The sequence below is a fragment of the Protomyctophum bolini genome (assembly GCF_963924005.1).
Source record: "Protomyctophum bolini genome assembly, chromosome: 2".
Lineage (NCBI taxonomy): Eukaryota > Metazoa > Chordata > Actinopteri > Myctophiformes > Myctophidae > Protomyctophum > Protomyctophum bolini.
In genome coordinates this window covers 44,092,467-44,115,471 of record NC_137863.1, presented here as the reverse complement: position 1 = coordinate 44,115,471, position 23,005 = coordinate 44,092,467, and the positions used below count along the sequence as shown (strand labels likewise).

Below are 23,005 nucleotides of genomic sequence, written 5' to 3'. Positions count from 1 at the left end.
ACGCCACGGCCCACAGCTTGCAGGGCCCTGTGCGAGACCAATTCTCTAGGTACAGTAGAGCTGTTGCCTCCATCGAAAACATAATTCATAGGTCACCGATTTCAACGTGACACAGGAATTGTAACGCATGTTTTTGGTTGTCCGACAGTTTCTCAAAAACAGCAGATCCAACGTCAAGGAGAAAGCCTTATAACGCTATAGCCCAAATTCCAATACCCCAAATCTCGGCCACTCGTTCACTCACTATACTCTTACTCGCTCAGTCCAGCATGGTGGTGGTGTTACTGTGAAATTGGTGACCTGCTGAAATATGTGACAATCGCGTAAAGACAATCACATAATGTTAGTGTCCTAATGTAAATTGTTGCAAGTTTGTCCATTAGCAGAGTTCAACCTATAGCAGTATTTAGTCCACGTTTTTTTAAATACTTCTATGTAAGTTTTGTGTGAAGTTCACGAGATGGTCACATATTTCGGCAGGTCATACCAATCCCACCATAATTTGCCATGCATGCTGGAGTGACCAAGTGTGAGTGAGCGCGAGTGTGGCAGAGATTTTGGGGGTGTTGGGAATTTGGCTTATGGGAGCAGCAGCGGAGATAGCGCCATAGTGCTAGTGCTTTTGATTTGGTGTAGCGAGCCAGCCAGCCAGGGCCCTCGGGAGGGGAATTGATTCGGCACGGCATCAGCCGAGCAAAAAGCTATAGCTCTACTGTAGTGTATAGTGTGTAGACCGGAGGTTATAATAGTTAACTAAAACTAACTAAAAAAAAAACGAAAACTAGAATTTAAAAAAAAACATTTTAGTTAACTGAAACTAATAACAACTAAACATAAATTAAAAGACGATAACTAAACTGAAACTGTATTGTGTGTCCTGACAAAACTAACTGAAATTATAGACAAAATACCCTTAGTATTTATTATTTAGTTTTTATCAATATCTAGACATGCCTTTCGGATATTTACAATATAATCCTTTTAAATTCATTAGATTAATTTCCTCATTTCTCCAACAAGTTTTACGGCAGTTGTCAGCACCGTATACGGCAGCATGTAGCCACGCTAACCCCTAACCCTCAAATAAACCAAAAGTACGAAAAAAAAACTAAACTAAAACTAAGCATTTTCACCAAAAACAAAAACTAGCAAACCCACTCTAAAAACCAACAAAAACTAACTCAATTAGAAAAAAACATGTCAAAACTAACTATAAACTAAACTATAATGAAAAAAACCAAAAACTATTATAAACCTTTTATACTATAGACCCACCGATAAAGTTCCTCCACGTCTGGTGCTCGTCCGCCTGCTTCCAGTTGCGCGGCCAGCTGACCAGCACGGCGTTGTGCTTCAGGCCTCCCAGGCCGCTGGCCTGCACCAGGTGGGAGGTGGCGTCGCGCAGGTTGGACGACACCGTCACCTGACAGAAGCCTTTGACCTTCTCCGTCTCCATGAGTTTACGCAGTGCCTGGGGGGGGGGGGGGGGGGGGGAAAGTGGCCTTAAATTATGCAGGTATAAGTATTTGGACGACACCGTCACCTTCTCCGTCTCCATGAGCTTACGCAGTGCCTGGTTCCTTCCTTCGGTCCTTGTATATTATGTTTGTCTCACTGTGATGCTTTTCTGTTGTTTTTCTCTATTGTGTCTCAGTTGTTTTCACTGTTTGTACTTTGTTTTCTCGCTGTTGTTTTTCTGTGTGGTAGCTGTAGTGCATTTGTTTTTATTTTCTCCTGTACAGCACTTTGTAAACTCTGAGTTTTGAAACGTGCTATATAAATAAAGTGGATTGGATTGGATTGGTGGGGGGTGGGGAGGGAGGGAGAAAGTGGCCTTCAATTATGCAGGTATAGAGCACCGAAGTCCTGACGTAACTCGCTCATCCCTTCGATTCCCCCTGGTTCGCGGAAGTGATTTCTCTATGGAGAATAACATGGGGTTATCTTAATATCGTCTACTATAATAAGCGTTGTGGTCCAAAAATAAACAAGCTGTCTCGGCTGTTATTGTCAGGGAGGTGTCTTCTGTATCAACAGTCAGTCACTCATATATGATACAAGCTGTTAACAGTGGTGTGCACACGTATAGACACTATAGTGGTGCTAGAGCACCACCTAGTGGTGGCCTCCGGGACCAACGTCCCCCCTTTTTTTTTTAAAGTCTTTCTTTGTACAGTGTTGTTGTTCTTGTTTTGTACAGACAGTGTACAGTATGTGTGGCCCATGGTGGCATCGATCAATTCTGGATTAAAAGCTTCTAATATATTATTTATGCCCCAGAATCTATAAATCTCACACACTATTAAGGCATCCGGTGGTTCCACGCACCGCACAAGCTGGTGCCCTTTTTTTCTTTTTCACTTGAGCACCTGCCCTCATAAATGCACGCCACTATAGGCTGTTAACCAATCCAATTGCTAGTCCCTATTTTGGGCTTGTCGTCATAGGCAGAAACATGTGTCGGAGTGACATGTTTTGAGCTATGTATAGATCAACTATTTTGTCATCATGCGATAAAGTATATAAAATAAGTATAACAATATCAATTAGGTGGTTTATTAGGTTGTGCCATCAAATTAAAAACACACATTGTGCTACTGTGCTACAAGCTCGTAGCAGCTTGTATAGGTCTGCTATTTTTGAAAAATCGAAGAACGACTGACGTATAGAAACATAGCTTTTTCAGAAAACTGTCAGGATGTGTAGAAGACATTTCTTAGAATCTGATCTCAGGTCAGAACGGGTTAAATTAAATACGAATATTACATTAGACTGAAGTTATGGGGGTATACAGTACAACATCCTGGACTATTGGTATACCTTCTCGGCCTTCTGGGACTGTTCGCTGTTCTTCAGGTAGGTGCCCTCCAGGGCCGTGCCGACGATGGTGAGGCCTTTGCCCGCCTTCAGCTGGTTGGTCAGCGAGAGCAGGCGGGGCTGCTCCACGTTCTGCTCCGCGTCCGTGTTGACGAGCACCAGCAGCTGGGGCCTATTTGGATAACGAGGAGGAGGAGGAGGAGGAGGAAGCAGGGGAAGTATAGGGAGCACAGAGGGAGGAGGAGGAGGAGGAGGAGAAAGGCAGAGAGAAGAAGGGAGCAGAGGGTGTGGTGAGGACCGGGGGGGGAAGAAGGCGAAGACGAGCGGTGGTGGTGGTGGTGGGACGACAGAGGTGTGAAGAAGAAAAGGCTGGGTGAGCAGCGCGAAAGTTCAGGAGTTCTGATAAGGAGGAAGAGAGGCCAGTGAGAAAAAAGGCAGAGGATAGCACACAGCCGTGGGGGCGGGGTTCACGTGTTAATGTCAAGAGTCTCAGTGGGTTGGACGAAACACTCACACCACAGTAGGCTATACTGTACCGCGCAGAGTCAATGTGTATGTTATTCCTGGTCAAATGTGTGTGTGAGTATAGACGCTTTAAAAAAATACCGTATGATCAAGTATTCAAAACTATAACAAGTTACAATTTGCACTTTTTTTTTTTTTTGTAATATCAATGCCTTGCGATGGCGCGTTGACATTTTTTCCCCATTTAACCAAAAGTTTCCGATTTTCTAGAATTGTTCAACAGACATCGATAATAGTGAAAATCTACAAGGGTCACAAGCTTGTAGTAGATCGTAGTGTTTTCACAATATTTTAAATACAGTAAGTTGGCTATAATTCAATAAGTATTTACCCCTCTTCTTGGTAATGTACCGGAGTCAAAAGTGCAATATTTGTCTTTGAAAGCCATGAGTATCCAAAAAAAATACCAAATACTAGTACCAGACACTCAAAACATGTACTTATAAGTACACTACTCAAGTATAGGGTAAATGTACTCGGTTACATCATGGCCACCACTGAGCACACAGCGTGGGACGGGTTCACGTGTTAATGTCCAATCACAGAAACCCTGCTTAGACACATGACGGCTCCCTCAGAACCCATTTGAACGGGAACCCATTTTTGTGTTTGCATCATGTTATGCTTTAGCTATTGAAAAACAGCAGATCTACAAGCTCATAGCGCGCCACAGAGTGGCGCTCTACGAGCTTGTATAGGTCTGCTATTTTTGAGAAATCGAAGAACGACTGACATTTTTTTAGAACCTGATCTCGGGTCAGACTGGGTTAATAATCAGACCAGTGTGTGTCCATGTGGAAACCTCGTATGAATCTGATCTCAGGTCAGAATGGGTTAATGGAAGGCGCATGGCTGAACATGCAGGGACACGTTGTTGTTGTTGTTAATGTCCACGTTAATTAGACGCAACGAGGCAACACACTCGCCGTGTGGTGCACCTGTTAATGTCGACGGCGGTGTGACGGTTTTAGTCTATTTGTGTTGCTGTGTTTGTTGTTGTGTATAGTCTCTTGAGACTGGACGTTTGACTCGCACAGCTTTTCAAATGATTCTGCCTAACAGTCTGTACATTGTGTGTGTGTGTGTGTGTGTGTGTGTGTGTGTAGGTGTATGTGTATGTGTAATGTGTATGTGCGTGCGTATGCGTGCGTGCATAATGGTATACTACTACTATACTATACCAAATGTCACCTCAAGCATAGTCAAATTTGAGAAAAGGATATTGTGACCTCACAAGAGAGACATGGGTGTTTTATGGTTAAAAAGATTCGGGGTCGTTATTACACTTAGTTACAGTTACAGGAAAAAGATCCAGGTCGGGTGGTCATGGTTATAGGATTAGGCATTAAACATAATACAACACTTTGTATTAATTAACCCATTTTGGGGCAGGGAACCCCTTTTGGTGTTAGCACTATGTCATGCTTTAGCTATCGAAAAATAGCAGATCTACAAGCTCATAGCGCGCCACCCGTATAGGTCTGCTATTTTTGAAAAATCAATTTTTTTAAGAATCTGATCTCAGGTCAGAATGGGTTAAATGGCATTCGTCATAATAAAATCCTCAAAGTACAAGTAAAGAGTGTGAGAGCGAGTGCGTGTGTCTGTCCTCCATCATACCTCCAGTTCTTGGTGTGTGGTGGCTCTTCGTCCAGCCTCATGAGGGCGAAGCGTGCAGCGCTGAGAGACAGCCCTCGTATGCCATCACCCCACTCTTTCTCTGCCCTGTAACACACAGCACAGCAGCACCCACGACCAACCGTTATAGCACCACCCAACCACTGGGGGGCGGCGGTAGTGGCTGAACGTCAGGCGTCAGTCAAACCCCCGCAACTCTTGGCCCTCCTCTCTATCTATCTCGCTCACTCACTGCCTTGCTCTCTCTCTCCCACAATGTTAAGTTACACCTATTTTATGTTAATAAACCTGGGTAAAATGTGCAGCGTTGGGAGGTAAAGGAGGAGACACTTTAATTGTGGGACGAGGAGAGGTGTTGTTGTTGCTGATTGTCGAGAGTAATGGCTGCGTGTGATATTGGACAGTCAAAACTATTTGTATCAACAAAATAATTATGTCATAGGTATATGGGGGCCTCCTATTTGGTCTTGAAACGGGCCTCCAGATTCCTAAGGCCGCCACCGCAGGGTAGAGTGGCTGGATGGAAACCGCAAGGTTGCCAGCTCGAACCCGATACTGATACTGACCATGATACTATGACCATGATACTGACATGACACTGCCATGATACTGACTACGATACTGACCATGATACTAACCATGATACTGACATGACACTGCCATGATACTGACTACGATACTAAACATGATACTGACATGACACTGCCATGATACTGACCACGATACTGACCACGATACTAACCATGATACTGACATGACACTGCCATGATACTGACCACGATACTAAACATGATACTGACATGACACTGCCATGATACTGACCACGATACTAACCATGATACTGACATGACACTGCCATGATACTGACCACGATACTAACCATGATACTGACATGACACTGCCATGATACTGACCACGATACTAACCATGATACTGACATGACACTCAGGGCTCGACAGTGCGACTAGGTACTCGCATTTGCGACTAAAAATATCACTGTGCGAGTTGTAAAATTAAATTTGTAGCACAGGTGCGACTACAGGATTTGACCATTCAATCGTGATAAAGACAAGTCTCTGTCTACAGGCTACAGCAAGTGCACATTCTATAGTCGTGGTTCTATACCTAAATTTATATTTCTGAACGGCGGTGTCGTTCGCCAAAAAGAGAAGAGCTACAAGCTAACAACGTTCTTTTGAAGATCTGTCCCCTTTGCTCCCACCGCCCCTCCCCTCCCTGTGTTGCTGCTCCGTGCTCTTCCCTGTCAGCGGCAGACAGTAAAGAAGTCAGAGCGAACTCAACGGGATAGCATTAGCATGATAGCACAGATTCAGAAGGAATTGCTTGCAAAGTTTGTTTGTAATGTTCAAAGTTTAAACGTATCTTACTTTTAACCAAACGCGGGTGAAACAGCGTGCAGCCGTGCACGCACGCGCGCGCACACACATGGAGTGGACGGATTGATGTTTATCAAAAACAACCCTTGTTTAGCGTTTGCTTACAAAAGCGTGTGCCCAGCGTAAATGATAATGCGAATGACCGAACTGGCTGGATTACCGTATTAATATCAGTCAGTCAGTCAGTCAAAGCCAAGGAGAATGTTACAATACTAATTCACCATCGAGCAGCCTCTGCACTGTCTGAATGTCACACTAACATGATAGCAGGATAAAAACGGATAGCCTGTCTATCCATCCATGAGCAACATATTATCTATCTAGCTCTGGTCCATAGCTCTAATGTGTTGCACGTATTAGAGGTATGGAATGGAACAGAGCTACTATCGATCTATCTACAAAGTATTAGCATAAAACAAATTGATTATATATATTATATGAAAACAAACATAACAATGATATGATGAATATCACTATTTTGTGATAATTGCTGAAAAGATAGTGATATAATATTTTGACATATTATTTCCACCCCTACCTCATATCACTTCATTAAAGAAAAATCACACCCATGTTAAGTGAGGGGCGCTCTTGTCATCATACATCAGATATCATCTCATACTGGCCAATCAGAATGCCTGTTGCCTGTGATTGATTAGCTGATTTGCTCGTTTACATATGACATACATTTTCCCTTCAATGTCAATGGCGTTTAATTTATGTCATATTTAGCAGAATTTTGACGAAATTTCTCTGTTGATCGTCAATGGCTCATTTTGAGATGTGTGGGGACAAAGGCTGTATATAGGAGGGGCTAGCGGCCCTTAAAAATACATCATTTTTCATCGTGCTCCTAAAATAATTTGTGTGCTACTAGATTTTTCAACTTAGGCGCACACGTGCTACTTGGAAAAATGCTAAGCGTCGAGCCCTGATGACACTGCCATGATACTGACCACGATACTAACCATGATACTGACATGACACTGCCATGATACTGACCACGATACTAACCATGATACTGACATGACACTGCCATGATACTGACCACGATACTAACCATGATACTGACATGACACTGCCATGATACTGACCACGATACTAACCATGATACTGACATGATACTGACCATGATACTGACATGACACTGCCATGATACTGACCACGATACTAAACATGATACTGACATGATACTGACCATGATACTGACATGACACTGCCATGATACTGACCACGATACTAACCATGATACTGACATGACACTGCCATGATACTGACCACGATACTAAACATGATACTGACATGACACTGCCATGATACTGACCACGATACTAACCATGATACTGACATGACACTGCCATGATACTGACCACGATACTAACCATGATACTGACATGATACTGACCATGATACTGACATGACACTGCCATGATACTGACCACGATACTAAACATGATACTGACATGATACTGACCATGATACTGACATGACACTGCCATGATACTGACCACGATACTAAACATGATACTGTCATGATACTGACCATGATACTATAACCACGATACTATAACCACGATACTGACAATACCGGCAACATTTTTGAATATGAATGAGAACCACTGGAATAGGGCATTCATGTGGGAGAAAAAAAAAGCTGTGGCGATGTATTACATAACGCAGTAGAAAGAAAGAGAGGGAAGGAGGGAGCAGAGAGAGAGAGAGAGAGAGAGAGAGCAGATGAGTTGCATGTATGTGTATTAACGTTACATGTAGGTCTGTCAGTATGTGGCACACGTCCCATCCACCAGAGCCACCAGTCAGTGCATGACAGCATTAATATGTGTTAGGGTGGTAGTCAACATGTCTGCTGCCATAACGCCTGCTCATTGAAACCCTGCTTGAATGTTTAGACGTCTTTTACATTGCTCTGCTGCTCAACGTCCCAATAACGCATTTTCAACTAGAAAGATGTTGAAAATACATTATATTATAACGTCGCTGTCGGGGCGAAACCTTTTCAACTTCTAATGTTTGGGGGTTTTTTTCAGCACGTGTGCTTGTGATTAAATAATATCACATCCATTGGAACACCATCCATCCATCTTCAACCGCTTATCACGAGTCGGGTTGCGGGGGGCAACAGTTCCACCAGAGAGCCCCTGCAGACTTCCCTTCTCTCCAAGAGCAACATTAGTGACTTCCTCCTGGGGGGGGGGGATCCCGAGGCGTTCCCAGGCCCAGTGTGGAGATGTGTAATCCCCCCCATCTGGTCCTTGGTCGGCCCCCCAGGGGGTCTCCTCCCAGTGGGACGTGCAGCGAGGACCTCCCCTAGGGAGATGCTCGAGTAGGCATCCGAGCTAGATGCCTGAACCACCTATAAGCTGGCTCCTTTCCACGCAAAAATAAGCAGTGTCTCTACTCCAAGTCTCTCTCGTAAAATTATATTTTCCCCATTTAGTGAAAAAGTAACTTCTCTTGGACATACAAGGTTTCCACCCGCGACAGAGACGGCAGGTACGTGCTATAAAATGCCGCAATCTTTTTTTCAATCACCTTTCTTTCTTCTGTCATGGTGGCCTGCGTTAAAAAATCCATAACATCCATAACCTGCCATGACAGGAAAATATACAACAACCCAAAACAAGCAGTGGTGGGAAACCGCAAACAAATTGTCTCCTTTAAAACGCCGCCTGCACTGGGACTGATGGATGGTGTGGGTTTTCAAAGTTCCAAACTCAAACACACAGCCACACACACACACACACACACACACACAGACACACACACAGCTTATCCAATCTCTCCCACGGGCATACATAGCGCTATCCACTCACCCTGCGAACTCGATATACTTGTAGATGGAGCCGGCGATCACCATGGCAACGATGGCGTAGTACCAGGAGCAGATGAACATCAGACACAGACACAGACTCATCCCCAGGAAGGACAGAGTCCTGCAGAGAACACACACCGGGTCGATGGACGGACGAACGACAGACAGACAGACAGACAGACAGACAGACAGACAGACAGACAGACAGACAGACAGACAGACAGACAGACAGACAGACAGACAGACAGAGACAGAGACAGAGACAGAGACAGAGACAGAGACAGAGACACAGAGACAGAGACAGAGACAGAGACAGAGAGACAGAGAGACAGAGAGACAGAGACAGAGAGACAGAGAGACAGAGACAGAGAGACAGAGAGACAGAGAGACAGAGACAGAGACAGAGAGACAGAGAGACAGAGAGACAGAGACAGAGACAGAGAGACAGAGACAGAGACAGAGAGACAGAGACAGAGACAGAGAGACAGAGACAGAGACAGAGACAGAGACAGAGACAGAGACAGAGACAGAGAGAGAGACAGAGACAGAGACAGAGACAGAGAGAGAGACAGAGACAGAGACAGAGACAGAGACAGAGACAGAGACAGAGACAGAGACAGAGACAGAGACAGAGACAGAGACAGAGACAGAGACAGACTCATTAGAGAGCAGTGGTGGGGAAAAAGTATACTCACATGTTTTTATCTGCCATTTTCAAATAGCCAAAGTTTGTATAGGGCTGAAGTGGTTAATGTATGGTTTTTTATAATAATAGTGACGTAAAGTTATCAAATAATTGTAGTGGAGTAAGTACAATATTTGCCATTCGGGTTTTGACAACACCAATTAAATCCCCATACTTAGTTGACACGATTCCCAAAGGGCGCTATAGACTATAACAGGCCTCCCTCCTATTTCGCTTCACACTTAAATATACCTCCAGCTAAAATAGTCAGACAACAAGCTTGCACAGAGTTTCCATTCTATCCATTTTTAGATAGGGTGTTGAGCGCAGAATGCGGAACGCTATATAGGGTTTGGAGTGTTTTAATTGGCTGTTGAACAGAACGGACCAGTGGTAGAACTTGAAGCGGGGTCTCCAGTTGGGAGTCCTCAGCAGGGTCTGCAAGGCACACGCCAGGTTCACAAACATGTAGCACATCAGGAAGAACCTGTAGGGGCAAAAACACAACGAAACAGTCTTTAGCCCATTCTGACCTGAGATCAGATTCATACGAGGTTTCCACTGGACACACGCTGGTCTGATTAACCCATTCTGACCCGAGATCAGATTCTAAAAATGTTCTTCGATTTTAAAAAAAATAGCAGACCTACAAGCTCGTAGCGCGCCACTCGGTGGCGCGCTGTGAGCTTGTAGATCTGCTGTTTTTCAATAGCTAAAGCATAACATGATGCTAACACCAACATGGGTTCCCGTTCAGAATGGGTTAGTGTCACTCCACAAATATAGCCTTTTTTCGACTGAAAACATAATGCATGTACTGTACGCGTCAGTCAAGTCAGGCTTGACACAACCTTAACCCATTTTGACCTGGGAACGATTCTGCAAAAAAAATCTTCTAAATCCCGACTGTTTTCTTGCAAAAAGCTATGTTTTTCTATGTGTCAGTCGTTCTCAAACACTTTCATGTCACTTTTCACGATTCTTCAAAAATAGCAGATCTACAAGCTCGTAGCGGGCCACCGAGTGGCGCGCTACGAGCTTGTAGATCTGCTATTTTTCAATAGCTAAAACATAACGTAATGCTAAGACCAAAAGGGGTTCCGGCCCAAAATGGGTTAAACCTAGACTTCAGTCAACCTCCAGAGTCTATTTGCTCAGACACTATATGACATAAAATTCTCCATTCATTGCCAATGGGAATTGAATGTTTGTGTAGGGCAAAGTTTGTGAACAGACGCCAAAAGCTGGATATACGAGAACAGATTCAAGTACACAGTTCTTCCTTCCATTATGATGCTATGTTATGGTCCCATTAATATGAACCCGTTTAACTTTTACAGATTAAACATCGCACAGAAAGCGCAAGAATCTTAGCCGTTTAGCAGTGGCAACGGCTAAACGGCTTTTTTATGTTGATTTCTATACGGTTTCAATTCAGATGTGTTGTTCACAATGTATAGCCTTAGAGCAAAAAGCGGTTGTGTGATAGTGTGATTGCTGCATCCTTGCAGATTTTAACCCATTTTGGGGCGGGAACCCCTTTTGGTGTTAGCTATGCTTTAGCTATTGAAAAATAGCAGATCTACAAGCTCATAGCGCGCCACCGAGTGGCGCGCTACGAGCTTGTAGGTCTGCTATTTTTTAATAAATCGAAGAACGACTGACACAGAAACATAGCTTTTTCAGAAAACTGTCAGGATGTAAAGAAGACATTTTTAGAACCTGATCTCAGGTCAGATAGTGCCCGTGTCAGACTCACACCGATCAGCCTGCAGCATCACAGGAGCAGATTGCGATGCAATAACATTTATAACATTTTATCTAGACGGAAATAAGTGTCCCGGCTTATTTAAAACACTAACGTCTTACAGTTGCCCCCGCACTGTTGGGGTTTGTTTAATAGCGACATAGATAACACTAAAATAGAAATACCACAGAGAGAGATAATTCAGTGCTCACATGGAGAGGATGGGGGCCACCGCGTCCAGGGAGGCGATGATGATGCCGATCTCACAGATGCAGGCCGTCAGCAGCAGAGACCAAGTGGGCTCCCCGTTGGCCTTTCCATGGCCAAAGATCTGGGGACAAGACAACACTGTCATTTTATAGTTTCATCGTTATTTTTATTGCATGCCAAAGGAAGAGTACACTATACAGATGCAATATTTTTGCTTCGAGGATGTCGACAGAGAAGGTCAGAGGGAGCTGCATTGTGTGACCAGTGTTGTTTTCGTCGACTATAAAACTAAGACGAAAAATGTTCGTCGACTACCTTTTTCCACTCACAAAAACGAATGGAAACTAAATGAAAACTAATTATTACTTTTAAGTACTTAGCGGTTCAGAGCAGTGCTCGAGTGTGGAAAAGAGTGTGAAGAAAACGAGTGCAGGCCAGTTGGAACCGGTGGAGAAAAGTGACGTGTGTTACGACAGGAAAGCATCAGCAAAAGAATGAAAGGCAAAGGTGTTTAAAACACGGCGGTGGTGAGACTAGCTGTTGTATGGTTTAGAGAGACAGTCGGCACTGCATGAGGAAAAGACATGAGGGAGCAGATCTTGGAGTTATAGCTAAAGAGGCTAAAATGTCGAGGTTCTCTCTGGGAGTATAACAACGACGGATAGGGATCAGGAACGTGTCGTCGCATCGTGTCAGGACAAAAGGAGCAGTGGAGTGTTGAGGGTGACGCTGAACAAAGTGAACAAACCAAGTAACCAAGTGTGTGAGACACACATAAGACTATAGCCTCTGTGCACCCAGGCTTTTATGTCCGTTCGAACCAGGGGGGCAGTCAGACAGATATTTTGTGAAGCCACTAAGGAAATCGGGATTTCCTGAAAGTTCATATAATGGCCTGTTGTGGCGCTGTCATTGGGCCCAAAAAAAACCCATAGCCCAATAGAAGTCCATGTATTTGGGCCCAACTTCACCTAGACTGTATTACCTTAATAAACATGGTCATGAATACTTCTGCTTCCAGTCACTAGTTTAAAGTCTCATTTCTAATGTCATAATATTCTTTTTGGAAAATTATGGTCCCATTTATTAAAAAGATACCATAAAGTTGCGTATGTTCTGAGGGGCGTGGCTACCGTTACAGTCTATGATTGGGATTCCCCACCCACTCGAGTCAAAATAAAAACCAACTAAGAAGAAGGGGGGAAGTCCCGCCTCGTTGTCTGGGCCAGCCAATGGCTCAGCTGGGCCCAAACGGATCTAGAAAGATGGCGATGTACAATTCAAGGACTGACCGTCTTCATTTTACGTTCATGTTAGACCCGCGGAACGCTTTGTCCATATTTTTTACAGTCTATGGTTCGAAACCCCTCTGGAGCAGAAAGCACACATACAGGCTAGGGGCCCGCAGGCTATAGTATACATGCAGACTGACCCGCAGGGCCGGCACGATGCCGTCCTTGGCGATGGCCTGCATCAGTCGAGGGGCGCCCGTCAGGCTCTGGAGGCCCGCGCCGCAGGTGGAGAAGAAGGAGCCGATCACGATGACCCACGGCGAGGGCCACGCCAACGTGCCGATCACCAGGTTCCCTTGAACGCCCTCTCCGAACCTGCAGGCAGAGAGAGGGAGAGAGAGGAGACAGCGAGGCCGAGCGGTTATATATATATATATAGGAACTATCCGGGAACATTTATCTATAGGCATGCTCATATTTCAACTCATACGACTCTTATCGTGGATTCCCCGCGAGAGATATAATATCCTTTTCCCATTTCTGAATGGCTCTACGTCGGAGTGCAGCTGGCTGCGATTCGGAAAATGGCCAAAGCCTACCAGACCCTCGTATTGAACTGTACTTTCTGTACTGCCTTTCTTTTCTTTTCTTTTTTTGCTAACTGTTAATACAGTATTCAATCAATGCAAATTCCAACCGGGGGGAAAGGGGAAATTTGTATTTTTATTAATTTCCATTGTCGATTTGAATTGCCTGTTCATGCATTGTATGTAAACTTGTTTAAAAAAAATTGCTATACAAATAAAGTCTTCATTATTATTATTATTATTACCTTAATACACACCTGTGGGACAAATTATTACAGGTGTTCAATGTCACTATTAATCAACAAAGGTCCCTCGAAAAGAAATAAAAGTGGAGCACTACAATGTTCTGATTGATAATTGATAATTCAGAACACCTGGTGGTGGTCTGAATGCAGGTAGACATGCGCTAACTAACAGACTTACTTGTCTCTGAGAACCACTCCGTCGATGCAAGCACCAAACATGATCACACTGGACATGTCTTAGGAAGTTCCAGATCAGGAAATGAATCAAATGGTATGGATGAAACAATACTTTTTTTTGACCCTCAATGAAAGCAAAAACAGAATGAACACGTCATCTTCGGGCCATTATAACTCAACTTCCCATCACTTCCCATTCGACAAACAGATCAGCTCCCGTAGTTATAAAGCCAGCTTTTATATCAGCTCCTGGCTCCTGTCAAGAATCAAGGCCTATACCTCTCCCCATTCAATCTGGAAAGGGTATAATTCATGCCTTCATCACTACTAAGCAAGGTTAGATGATTACTGCAATTCCCTTTATGTATAGGACTGGACCAATCGGCTCTTAGGCGTCTGCAGCTGGTGCAGAATGCTGCCGCTCGCCTTCTCACCGGGCAAGAAGAAGAAGAAGCACGACCACATTAAGTTTACATGGATATATACCGTATAGGACTGTGAATATACTCCATTCACACACATTGGATACATTTTTATAATATCTGCTGCTACAAGTGATAATCTCTTACTTTAAAGTCTCTTACTTGAGACGGACTTTAGTTTTAACATAGATTACTTGACACTATAGACTGTAGCTGTTTGTATGTACATTTCACGTGCCTTTTACTCTGTGACTGGTATATTGCTGACAATAAAGTTGAACCTTGAACCTTGAGGTGTTCCTCATTTCTGAGAGACATGTGGCAGCCAAGTCTATGGACTTTTAATGAAAAAAGTCAACAGGCCCCCGCACTCGCGGCATCAGGCCAGGGACGGATTAAACCCCACGAGGGCCCCTGGGCCGGTAATCTTTGCAGGGCCCCCATAGCGCGCATGCGTGCAACATTTTTACGTTGGTCAGTGTTTTTATCACCTTTTTGACCTAAATTTAACAAAATAAATGGCCAATGAAGGGCCCCAGGAGCCCATTTCAGGGCGTCAAACCTAGTACCTTACGGTCCAATTTCCTTGAAGGGGCCCTGAGAGCCAAGGGCCCCTGGGCCACGGCCCCACTGGCCCAATGGCTAATTTGCCCCTGCATCAGGCGGCAGCCACAGTGGGCACCCCTCACTTCACACAAGTGCGACTTTTATTTCATTCACAATAGTACATGAAAAGGGTATCTTTGAAAGACAAAGAGGTCCCGCACGCTGCATGCCAGGGGGCTTAGACAGACGTTCACCGGGACAGACAGACAGGACAGGACAGGACAGGACAGACGATTGTCTGTTCTGATGAAGGTCTTAGGCGACCGAAACATCGAACAAATAAAGAGCAACATTTGTCTGACAGTCTGCGGGACCTCCTCTTTGTCTCTCAAAGATGCCCCCTTTTTCATTATATACTCCATTGCCCTGCGCACCTGTAACCAAGCCTTGTGAGGTGTATGCATCTGCCTTTTGCTATAACATTCAATAGTAAATTACCGTATGCATATTTGATATTGCTGCGTTTTGTTATTTTGATATTGACTTTTGCTTATGTGGCTTTCTTACAGAGAGCGGTGCTGTTATACAACAGTGTAAATTAGACAGCTTTATAAGCTTCTCTTTTCTTTTTTTTTTCAAAGGGTGGGTGTCTTATTTTCTCAGAAACTCTATTATGACCGCTCTGTCGCTGATCCAAGGCTTTATTAGGGATCAATTGTTCTTATATAGGGAACAACCCTGTCACTGTGATAGAACGCTGCTTTATCGAGTCAAAAAATAGATCTGTGTGTAATGCAAATGCATTGCTATAAAGCACAAAACATTACTTGTTTTGCAATTACCTTATTCGTGGTGTATTGACCTGTGTGTACGGCCACAATCATCATATTTATACAACACCTTGTTTAGTACTATTTTAAAACGACCAGTGTTTTACTTATTATGTTACACCCTACTGTACAGCAGTACAGTCAGTCAGTGAGTATAGGATACAGACAATGGAGGTGGTGGTGATGGCTGCAATAGTTCCAATGGGGATGGACTTCTGGGCATCACGCAGGTCCCCTGAGCGGTTGGAACCAGCCATGATGCCTGAGCAGAGAGAGACAGCGGAGAGACAGACAGGTGGATATATAGGCAGGAGGGAAAGGAAGACAGACAGGAATTTATAGAAAGGGGGGAGACCAGAGGTTCGGTTTGGGGTTAGATCTAGAGTTCGGACCGCTGCTTCAGTACACAATCCTCCCACATTGCAATGGAGATCCGACTGATATGCATATCTATATATGCCCATATCTGGAGATCTCTGTATTAGTCCTTAAGTCCTGGTATAGCATGAAACTTAACCCATTTTGACCTGAGATCAGATTCTAAAAAATGTCTTCTACACATCCTGACAGTTTTCTGAAAAAGCTATGTTTCTACGTCAGTCGTTCTTCGATTAAAAAAAAAATAGCAGACCTATACAAGCTCGTAGCGCGACACTCGGTGGCGCGCTATGAGCTTGTAGATCTGCTATTTTTCAATAGCTAAAGCATAACATAATGCTATAACACCAAAAGGGGTTCCCGCCCCAAAAAGGGGAATGTGTCATTAATATACCTTAGAGTTGTGTGGAAATAATAATAAAAACTCCCCCCCCCCCCCCCCATTCTGTGTTGCCTAGAACTGGAGGTCTGTAACATTATGAAGTACATCTTTGTGATGTCACTGAGGTGTACTTCATAATGTTACAGACGCATTGTGAGCTTGTAGATCGGCTATTTTCAGCAAGTATGTTTTGTACATTACAATACATTGTAGTCGACTAAATCAACTGTAGATTTAAAACCAGACTATAACACTAAAACATCCCAGGTGACTAAAATGTGACTAAAACTATTCAAGTGACTATATGACTAAAAGTAAAATCAAAATTGTACTGTCAAGATCAACAGTATATAGTCTAACCCATTTAGGCCTGACGTCGAAATTTAACAAAATGTCTTCTTCAAATGTTTTCCGAAATACCCCATGTTTCTATATGAGTGGTTCTCAAACATTGTCATGTCAAGGTCGGATCCCCAACATTATATGTAATTGGCCCGCCGACCCCCCCCCCCCCCCCCCCCCATCAGAAAATATGTTGTTCCAGGAACCTCTCAAGGTCATTACACACTGGCGAATTGGCGACGCGATATATTCGTGCGAATAATTCGCATTTAAAAAAAAAAACAATTGAAGTCCATGCAAGCTTCCACATCAGTGGTGAATGTGCGAAAATGCAACCGTTTGTTCGCTCTTTATTTGTTCGCTCTGGTGTCGCATTTTGCAGAGATTCGCAGGCGAACTGCAACATGCGATATTTCGCATTTTCAGATCGCTTATTCGCGTCGCGTCGCTAATTCGCCCAGTGTGTAATGACCTTCAGAAGCAAAGATTTGAGTAAAAAAAAAAACGTTCGCTCTGAAAGTATACATTCAAAAGATTTGAGCCACATTTTCAAGACTTTTCAAAAATGGCAGACCTATACACAAGCTCATATAGCGCGGCACTCGGTGCCGCGCTATGAGCTTGTATAGGTCTGCTGTTTTTCAATAGCTAAAGCATAGCACAAACGCCTAAAACACCCACTTTACCTGTGACGGACGGGAAGTAGATGCCGACCAGCAGCGTGAAGAAGCTGGTGATGTCGGCCAGGACGTAGCGGTTGGAGTTGGTCAGGGGCTCGTCCACTCCCTCCACGGACATGGAAGGGTCTTTCTTGGCAATGAGGTCACCTTTCTCGTAGTAGGTTCCAAACAGGTTATCTGGGGTATTGGAGATAGGTATATATATAGAGATATAGTCGGAGAGAACCAAGGGGAAGAATTAACACAATTTTTAGCCGTGGACGTGTATATAGGCTTATACGCGTCTTTTATAATGAAAACCATGGGGTGCCTTGGACGTCTTTTATTTATTGATAAAAAGAGGTTGCGGCCTCTCGCTTCTGCAATGCGCTCCTTGTTGATTCGCGCATTGCGCGCTGCTGTTCACTTCCTTGTTTGCGGCTCGAAAAGAATGGCTCGTATCGCCTAATCTAGGGGGGGGGGGGGGGGGGGGGGTATGTTTTTTTGTGGCTTACGCCTTTATTTTTTATATTTTTTATGGAGGGACAGACAGTAGGCTGACAGGAAATGGGGGAGAGAGATGGGGTGATGACATGCAGTAAAGGGCCGTCAGGATCGGGAGTCGAACCCGCGGCACACTGCCAGACTGGATGAGCCAAGGTGCCTGGACCGCTGAGCCACAGCCCTGGCCTAATCTAGGGTTTTGACCATTCTAAGTGTGGCGCATTCTAAGTGTTTTTCGGAAAAAACACTGCAGAAAAACGCTGCTAAAAAACCCCCGAAGAACGCAGCAGTGTGCATAGGGACCTTTAAGCCTGTTTTTATATACTTTGCCGTGTGGCGGCGACAATGCGTCGCAGATGTAAGGTTCTGTGTTGCTTGTTAGATCTGCCATTTTGCAGTCCATTAACACCGACATACGTCGACGCACGCATTACGCAGCAGGGGGTGAATGATTCAGAGAGTTATGCATTATGTCAAAGCATAAGGTGATACGGAAATATGGTCGATGGTAAAAAATCGAGACTAAAACATCTGTTTTGGATAATTGTTTTTGATTGATTCTGTGTATTACTAAGGCTGTTTTGCTGACTGTGCGCTCTGTGGCAGTGCAGAGTTAATGGGCTTGTTATCCTACCCGGCGTCGAGGGGAACTGACAATAGCATGATTATACTGTGAGTCTACTGTACATGCTTAAGCAATATTACACGAGAGGTGGCGTGTACCGTCATTAATGCCTTAATGACGCCAAAGCACAACCTCGAGTGTAATATTGCGATTGTACAACGGTTAATTATTAGGACCTGCAAGTACAGTTATTGCGATTATACAACATACAGTACACACTATACCCTTAAAACACTAGCATGTCTGAGAGGGTCATTTTGACATATTTAATAATAAAAAATTAAAAAGTGAGGAGAGAAAGGCGAGGACGCCAATTGTGATTGGTCGGAATGTGATGATGTATGACGATCAGAGCGCCCCTCACTTCACACGGGTGTGATTTTTATGTTTTCATTAGGCCGTTCCATCATGCTCGTTTTATAAAAAGCACGGCTAAAAAGCACGGCTAGATGGCTATTTCAACCAATCAGATTGCTTCCTGCAAACGACCTGCTTGTATAATAAAGCAATAAGCCACAAGTAGGTCTCAGGTTATACCGGGTATTTTTTAATGGCAGATAGAGAGGCGTATAGAGCGCCGCAGTCCCCGCCCCCTTTCAGAAAAGCGAGTGGCCCAGGAAGTGGAAGCCCCATGCATTCTCCCATCGGCACTTTTAATATAATTTATTTAAAGACGGTTACGCCGCGGACAAAGCCAATTCGGATCGTGACGAATCATGACAATGAACACAATATTTTGGGACGATCAAATCATTAGAAAGAAGAAAAGAAAGTCAGGAGACAACACTATTTGTTTTATTTTTCGTCTTATAAATTATTTGATCGGCCCAAAATATTGTGTTCATTGTCATGATTCGTCACGATCCGAATTGGCTTTGTCCGCGGCGTAACCGTCTTTAAATAAATTATATTAAAAGTGCCGATGGGAGAATGCATGGGGCTTCCACTTCCTGGGCCACTCGCTTTTCTGAAAGGGGGCGGGACTGCGGCGCTCTATAGTGAGACTCGACAATGAATCGATCAATCAATCTGGAACTTCCTTTTCCCTCAAACCAATTTTTCTCAATAGCATATACGAGAGCTTTTATTGTTATTCTTCCGGTTTGAGGGAAAGGAAGTTCCAGATGATGCAGGTTCCTTGCCTGAGGACTACAAAACAATGACTACAACATGACGTATATAGCGATGTCATCCGCTCCGGACCGGTTCACGCGGGAAATTTTGTATAAACACAGACCAGGCTTTTCCTCCGTGGTGGAAAGCCTCCACGGTGACGCGAGGTTATATAACTAAGAAGTTCGAACGGGTAGCGACTGACCTGTAAGGATTCCGCTGGTGAGCCCGGGGATCCCCTGTATCCGCGTCACGTTGTTCTGCTCAAAGTACTTGTCGCAGGTCGCGTTCAGGAAGGGCGAGTCACAGAAGATGTTCCACAGCTGGGTGGTGACGGTCGCGTTGCCCGCCTCGATGGTCTTGGCGCACACGTTGAAGTTCTTCCACACCAGCGTGCGGTTCCCCAGCATACACACGCTGCGGAGGAGAAGAGCAACGACATGTCTCTGTGTGTGTGTGTGTGAGGCAGCACACACCTTAAGGCTTCAACATACAGTACATGACGAGTTTTCACGTGTGTGGGGGGGTTGTGAGGAGTGCTTGGTATGTCTTTTTACGCCTCCATGCCACAGTTTCTGAAAATTACACCTATTCATCCACCAGATGGCAATTGCAAGATGCAATCAGCACTGTGGAATCAATCTACACACGTGTAGTATAATTAATGAATTACCCCTGAGTGCACAAAAGTAGGTTGAATCAATCATTATATGCCGTCCCTCCAATGGAGCAGGTCTGACTGGCAAATCCCAACGCTTATATTTTCCACATCATAACATTTTATAGAGAGGTAATACAAAGGGCGAGTAAGTACACCACATTAAAATGGTCTCCTGTGAATTATAACAATCACTTAAGATTTGGCTTAGTATGGCTCGAGTGTCCCAAAGAGCTTCAACATGCCAGTTCCGTGTACGTTTCTACTTTTTGGAGAAAGAGGGAGTTGCAGGAACAGTATTGACTAATACTGTGACAAAGAATGTTCGTCGACTACCTTTTATCACTGCCGAAAAACTAAAATGGAAACTAAATGAAAACGTAGCTATGGTGACTAAACCAAGACTAAATATATTGACGTGAAATGTTAGGAAGTGACTAGAGTGGACAAGAGTTCCAGTATCTGTAAAAGCAAGTGTAAAACCCGCCATTACGAGTCACGACGGCGTCAAGGCCCGCCAAAAATTAATTTTAGTCGACTAAAATCAACTGTAGATTTAGTCGACTAAAATCTCATGATATTTAGTCGACGAAAACTCGACTAACACACTAAGACATTCCAGGTGACTAAGTAAAATGTGACAAAAACGAAATGAAAACTATTCCAGACTATGTGAGCTTGTCAAAATCAACACTGCCTCTCTATACTGCCCCAATTACAGTAAGGTCGCCCCCGGTTCCTATTGCGAGTTGACTGTACGTCTACTGTATAAGTCCTCGTCGGCTTGGCCCCCCACAGTCATCGACCCAACGTTATAGGGGGACAAAAGGTCAAAAAAAGGTCCCCTTTCGCTCCTAAGTTACGCCCTGCAGATCTTAGATAAGAGTATACGTACTCTATGTCACTGTAGTTGTTCTCTGAGTGCTGCTGCTGAATGGAACGTGTGTGTGTGTGTGTGTGTGTGTGTGTGTGTTAAGGCTGTACCCTAGCCCTGTTTTTAGGACTCGAACATTTGCAGGAGTTTCCGAGCGAACATCCGAACCATTTGGTTAATTGGTTCTAATTAATTCATTTCTCCGAGTGCTTTTAAAACCAGGCTGCAATTCATAAATAGATCCTCCGGTGGCGACGTTGCATAGACTATCAGTGAAATAATGCATGGTGTGCGTGTGTGTGTGCGTGCGCGTACGTGCGTGCGTGCGTGTTGTGACTGGGACCAACTCCTTTTTTGGGTCTATAGACGAGCGTGTATAACTTTGTGTCATCAGGGCGACCAGAACCCAATGCAAGAACCACTGACATAGAAACATATACTGTAGCTTTAGATTGTGGGGGCCTAAATAATATAGTAGAAGCGTTTTTTTATCAAAACTTGATCAATGTCACCATGGTCCACACAAAAAAGAAAACTTTCTTTTTTTTCTCCTTTTTTTTAAGAGCAAAATTGCCAAAAGGGCAGGGGGTGCTCTAGCACCCCCTAGTGTCTATCTGTGCACGCCACTGAAAACCATGCTGCGAGCACCGGATGCTATATACTCCTAAACAATTGCTCTCGGAGTGCGGCGCTTACGGGAAGTCGGGAGCCTCGATCCCGGTCTTGATGACGCCGGCGTAGACGGCCAGGATGGAGAGGATGACGCACGCCAGGAACAGCAGCGCCAGCTTGTTGACGTACTTGACGCCCACGAACACCACCGTGGCCATGGAGGTGAGCAGGATGGTGCCGTACACGCGCATGTTGTTCAGCAGTGCCGCCTCCGCCTCCGCGCCCTCCAGGCCTTCCAGGGGGAAAATGGCCGCCTTGGGCGCTATGTAGATCTAATGGGGGGGGGGGGGGGGTAGAGAGAGAGAGAGGGGCGGGGCTGTTAGACATGAGGGAGGCATGATAACTTGGATATAGCATTTTATGTCGGCTGGTTCGGTGGCTATATGATGGCTAGATGGTAACCTGACTCTGCCAGCTGGGGGCGGTATTGGGTAACCATGTTCCCCAACACAGCATCCATCTGGGATCTCTCAGGGAGTTGAGCTATAACGCCGAACCACTCGTGGTTCGAACCAATCAGCGTGAGCTATAAGGGCGGGACATGTGCGAAACCTGGATGTGACGCTATATATAGACACGTCAATATGATTGGTTTGTGTTTGCACGCCCACACACGGTGATAGACAGACGGTCCCATCCAATCATCTACCAAGTATCTTGAAGAAAACAGCCCCGTCATCAAATTTGCTTTCCCGAGATCCCAGATCCCAATAAGCTGTGAAACAAATTTGTGTAGCAAGCTTCTTGGATCTGGCAGCGTCAGGTTATAGCTAGATGGCTGCCTTGGGGCGCTATATGTAGATCTGGACGGGTAGAGAGAGAGAGAGAGAGAGAGAGAGAGAGAGAGAGAGAGAGAGAGAGAGAGAGAGAGAGAGAGAGAGAGAGAGAGAGGGAGGGAGGGGGGGGT

General features: G+C 44.6%; 1 protein-coding gene across 1 annotated transcript in view; it reads right to left on the bottom strand.

Annotated features, from left to right (window-relative positions):
* slc12a5a (solute carrier family 12 member 5a) overlaps positions 1-23,005 on the bottom strand; it is a gene marked incomplete at both ends in the record, with an annotated part of 263,063 nt that overhangs the window by 15,100 nt on the left and 224,958 nt on the right. The window contains 12 exons of the mRNA XM_080785760.1: positions 1,276-1,471; positions 2,821-2,989; positions 4,963-5,067; positions 9,212-9,331; positions 10,284-10,382; positions 11,855-11,973; positions 13,285-13,459; positions 14,095-14,152; positions 16,055-16,153; positions 17,680-17,850; positions 20,100-20,311; positions 22,123-22,370. Coding sequence (XP_080641886.1) covers positions 1,276-1,471; positions 2,821-2,989; positions 4,963-5,067; positions 9,212-9,331; positions 10,284-10,382; positions 11,855-11,973; positions 13,285-13,459; positions 14,095-14,152; positions 16,055-16,153; positions 17,680-17,850; positions 20,100-20,311; positions 22,123-22,370 — 1,771 coding nt within the window. The remainder of the gene's footprint in view (positions 1-1,275; positions 1,472-2,820; positions 2,990-4,962; positions 5,068-9,211; positions 9,332-10,283; positions 10,383-11,854; positions 11,974-13,284; positions 13,460-14,094; positions 14,153-16,054; positions 16,154-17,679; positions 17,851-20,099; positions 20,312-22,122; positions 22,371-23,005) is intronic.